Here is a 5,439-nt window from a genome sequence, read left to right as displayed (position 1 = left end):
GATTATAATTTAAGATATAAAATTTATAATTTAAGATAAATAAAATAATTTTAAAAAAATTAATTGATAGTGAACGAAAAAATTGATTGGGTAACTTTTTTTTTTAAATAAAATATTTATGCTTCCTTTATCTGCGCGTGAATATTTGTACTTAATTAATTACAAAATTCCGTACTTAGACACAAGATTTGTTTGATCCACTTGCTCCATGTTCATTGGAGAAGATAATGAAGCTGTGAAGCACCAAGAGATTAAGATTAGCTCTTGTGGGATCGAAAGGGAAACTAGAGAGAAGAATGAGGAAACATATGACATCACAACAAAGAAAAATTTGATTCAAAGTTCTCATTCTGAATGCCTATTATTCTTAATTAAATAATTGTTAAAAAGGCCCACAAGAAGATGGTATATATTGAGAGCAAGAGATTGAGCATGATTTGTCATAGAAAGGGCCATAAAAAAATCATGGTGATTATGATAATGGGTTCAGAGAGAGGGTGGAAGAAAGGGTCATGGACTCATGAAGAGGACAAGTTGCTCACTGAATATGTCACCTTGCATGGGGAGTGTAGGTGGAGTTCTGTGGCCAAGTTCACAGGTAATTATTTAAGTTAAACTAGTATATATTTTTATTTTGATTCTCAAATTATAATACAAACTTTTTTTTTCCTTCCTAAGATCAAATCACACCCTATGCTGCATGCATAAAAAATACATGAAAAAATAGACATGTTTAATGAAATTATAGTGTGAAAAGGTAAAAAAAAAAAGTTTTATTTATCACTACATATAAGATATTTTGTCAATTTTTTTTTAATTTTATGTTAAATAAAAAAATAATTTGACAAGTTTGACTAAATTATTTTTACGTGAAGTTCTTATTTAAGAACCATTAAATAATTTGATAAGTTTAACTAAATTATTATTTAATAATTCTCAACTATCAACTTCATATAAAAATAATTACATATGTGAGTTTTCTTTCTAAAAAATATGTTGGTGAAAAAAGTTACTTAGAAGAATGATAAGTGAATTCCAATTATTGGTTTAGTTCATATTAATTGAAAAGACAGTAGTCAATGGTCTTTTATTTTCCTATATTTCTATTTTCCTTTATATATTAACTCATTTTTCAAACTGAATTATTTAGGTTTAAATAGGAGTGGCAAAAGTTGCAGGTTGAGATGGGTGAATTATTTGAGGCCTGGTCTCAAGAAGGGTCAATTAACACCAATGGAAGAAGGAATAATATTTGAATTGCATGCTATTTTGGGAAACAAGTAATGAAATTCGTCACACACTACTTACTCACTTTACTTATACTTTTATTTTATGCACATATTCATGTGAATTTAATTTTGATGTAGTGTATGTAAAGTATTTTTACATATGTATCTAATTACGTAATGCTACATTAATAAAAGTAACTATTGATCATGTGAATGATTATAAAAATGAATATAATTGCACGATTGTATAAAACACTTTATACTATTAGTGCATCAAAATTGAAACTCATATTTGTGTGAATAAATAGATGTATCTATCCATTCTCTAGCTATCATTTATATATCAAATGGACTCACTTTTATGAATGAAATTATTGATGTAATAATTATTATTTCACTTCTATTTTTTGTATAGGTGGTCAACAATAGCAAGGTACTTGCCAGGTAGAACTGATAATGAGATAAAGAACTATTGGAGAACCCACTTCAAAAAGAAAGAGGATTCCAAGCATAATAACAAGAAGCTAAAAAAGAGAAGATCAAAGGTGACAAAAGAGCAAGTAGTAATGGAGGACACCAACAAAAGCAATAATAATGAAAATACCAAATCCTATGATGATGAGACAAAAGAAAACTACTACAATGATCAACACAATAATATGGGGTTTATTTACCCTAATAATAATCCAACAATGTTATTAGAGCAGCAACAAAGCTTCCCTTTGATGCACCAAGATTATTTGTCATCACCTTCATGGCCAGACACTACAACAGCAGATTATGATGCCTTCTTGTGGTTTAGTTTATGGGACTTTGATGTACCACAAGGCTTTGAAGAACATGTTAACAACCTCACCAAATATGTGCTCCCAAACCAAGCTACCTTTGGTGATGGAGGGACTCCCATGCAAAAATAATTAAAAAATCTTGTGAAAAAGTTATTGTATTAATATAAATTTAGCTTATCATATTTGTTTTTTGTTTTTCACAATACTATTTTAGTTTGACAGATCAATAACTAATTCGTCGTATATCTAAAATTTATTTAAGAGTTTATTATTAGCCAACGATAAATTGCTGCATTCATAAGGCGAAATTTAAGCATACACGTATCATATTCAGTCACACAATAAAATTAGGTGTATACATTAATTTTAATGTAATTGAAGCTAAATAAATATATTATATTTGTAAAAAAAAGAACTCAGTTAGGAAAAATGCATCTATATATATATATATGTAACATATGTATGTATCTTTTGCTATTATATTGCAGCTAGTTCATATAAACTATATGATGTGTTTGATGAAAATTTGTTAATGCAGTGACCAAAATATCTTCTTGTATATTATGTCTTGATTAACTCTTAATTAATAGCAGCTTATATAATAGTAATAGAGTTAGTGAGAAAGAAGAACTTTGAAAGAAATCTAAATTGTGTGTTTGTATAATTGTATTGCATTCCCTTCTTATTGATTCTGTTATTACACCAGACTTAGCAAAACAGAATTAACAAACTTGTGACGTGGCCTCTAAGTAACTGTCTTAACTGCACCTATATATTGTCCTCTGCTAACTTAATAACAACTAATAACTAACTTAATGCCAGCTGTCATAACTAACTTGTGGCTGAATATCAATAAGTCTATCAAATCAAGGAGTTCTTTTTTATTGTTAGGAAATTCTATTTTTGTGCTACGATTATTATTGTTGACCAAAATAATCGTACTAATATTATAATTTTATTGTTTACATCAATAATTAAATACTTGTCTTTGAAAAATAAAAGATAAAAAAATTAGCCATGTTATAAATTCTAATATTTACTCTTCCGTTGATAACAATTTAATCATTTGTCTGTTTACAAGCTAAGTTTAGAGATAATAATCTCCCTTTGTTTTATAAGATTTGCTTGGTATATATATGATTCAACAATGCAACAAATTTAAGGAACCTCAAGATTACTCCTTTAAAATCTATTATACTATTCCTTCACATACACCAATTTTCACCATAGTTAATTCTCAATTAGGTGCAAAACTTATTAACGGGCTTCAATTTAGTTTTTAAAATTTTAATTATTTTTATTTAATCTTAAAATTTTACAAATATAATTCATATTAATTTTTGAGAAAATTTTTGACTCACAAATATTATCAAAGCACTGATATGAATAGTCAGAGTCCAAATATCACGCTAAAATTTGTAAAATAACGTCATTTTAATTTTGGCACTCAAATAGTGTGAGGTATCAGATTTTTTGAGAAGAAAAATTAAAGTGGTTTTAATAGAGATTTCTAGAAGAGCTAATTGGCTCTTCTTCTAACAGATTCTGCTGATCTGCCTCTAACAAACTCTGCTGATCTGACAAGTCAATTCTAACTAACTCCTTTTTGATGCAGGTGCTTTTGTGTGTGTGCAATTTCCTGTTGTTATCAGCAGTTCTGTTACTGGGCTCTCTTCTTTCGTCACAGCTAACATCAACTCGGCTACTTGGATTCCCTTACTCTCTTTTAACTCTGCTACTTGGATTCCCTTGCTCTCTCTTAACATCAACCCTGCTACTTGAGTTTCTTTGTTCTCTATCAACAATTCTGAGGCGTAGTTTAAGTTTGTGGAAGGAGCCACTTGACAGTGGCTTTGTAAGGCAATCAGCTGTTTGATCATGGAGGGAATGTGAAGAATGTGAACCTTTTTGCTTGCCACATAGTCTCGGACAAAATGCAAGTTCAGCTCAAAATGCTTGCTTTGATTGTGAAGAACTGGATTGGCTGTCAGTAGTACAGCACTTTGGCTGTCACAGTAGAGACTGGGCTTAGTGGTACATGTTATTCTCATCTCACTTAACAGATTCTGGACCCAGATAATCTCAGTAAGACATGATGCTACTCCTCGGTATTCAGCTTCTGTGGAGCTTCTAGACACTACCAGTTGTTTTCTACTTGACCAAGAGACTAGATTTGGTCCAAGGTAAACACAGAAGCCACTAGTAGACTTCCTATCATCAACATCACTTCCCCAGTCTGAATCACTAAACCTATAAATTTTGCATTCACTAGACCTTTGAAACCTTAAACCATGCTGGGATGTACCAGCTAGGTACCTGAGTATCCTTTTGACAGCCTTCCAATGACTGTCTAGAGGGTGGTGCATAAACTGCGAGACTTTATTGACAGCAAATGTGATATCAGGTCTTGTGATTGTTGCGTATTGGAGGCCTCCCACAATGGATCTGTATAATTCTGGTTTCAGAAACTCTTCACCATCATGTGCAGAGAGCTTTAAGCTTGAAGCCATTGAAGTGGGCATGGCCTTTGCATCATGCATACTGGCCTTTGCAAGCAGCTCCTTAATGTATTTAGCCTGGCTGAGAAGTATCTCATTGTCAGTCCTCTTGATGGATTCAATACCTAAGAAATAATTCATTTCTCCCAGATCTTTTAAGGAGAAGATTGAATTAAGCTGGGTGATTAGACTGGAAATTTCAGAATCTGAGCTACCAGTAACTAAGATATCATCCACGTAGACAAGAATATAAATTCCTGAGGATGCAGTGAAACGGGTAAAGAGAGAACTGTCGGAAATAGTGTTGTTGAATCTAAGGTGTTGAGAGTGGTCTTGAGCTTGGTGAACCATGAACGAGGTGCCTGTTTTAACCCATACAGAGATCTCTGAAGCTTACACACATGGTGAGGATGAGTGGGAGAGATGAAACCTTCAGGTTGAGTCATATACACTGTTTCCTCAAGATCCCCATTCAAGAACGCATTGTTGAATTTGAACTGCCTGATTCGCCATCCTTTCGCTAATGCCAAGCTGAGCATGACCCTGACAGTAGGAGGGCGCACAACCGGACTAAAAACCTGGAAAAAGTTCACGCCTTCCCTCTGATGAAAACCCTTCGCTACCAAACGGGCTTTGTACTTTTGGATCGTACCATTGGGGTATTGCTTAATTCTGAAAACCCATTTGCAACCGATAATGGGTGCGGAGCTGGGAGCCGGCCTGGGAACTAGTTGCCAAGTTCGATTTCGTAGGAGGGCTGCATACTCCTCCTCCATCGCATTCCTCCAATGAGGACAAGTGAGGGCCTGGGCTACTGTGTGGGGTAGTAGCGGAGAAGGAATAGTGCCTCCCGTTTGCACAACCGCTGCATACGTCTTAGGTTTAAAGATGCCATATTTGCTTATTGTCTGCATTAGGTGCTGA

At 33.2% G+C, this 5,439-nt stretch overlaps 1 protein-coding gene across 1 annotated transcript; it reads left to right on the top strand.

The window, feature by feature from the left end:
- On the top strand, nt 467-2,251 carry LOC107637362 (transcription factor WER). The gene is made up of 3 exons (XM_016340786.2): nt 467-598; nt 1,151-1,280; nt 1,645-2,251. The coding sequence occupies exons 1-3, from the start codon at nt 475-477 to the stop codon at nt 2,144-2,146; spliced, it is 756 nt and encodes a 251-aa protein (XP_016196272.2). The 5' UTR covers nt 467-474; the 3' UTR covers nt 2,147-2,251.

Source organism: Arachis ipaensis, chromosome B04 (genome assembly GCF_000816755.2).
Source record: "Arachis ipaensis cultivar K30076 chromosome B04, Araip1.1, whole genome shotgun sequence".
Lineage (NCBI taxonomy): Eukaryota > Viridiplantae > Streptophyta > Magnoliopsida > Fabales > Fabaceae > Arachis > Arachis ipaensis.
This window is presented reverse-complemented; position numbering and strand designations above follow the sequence as displayed.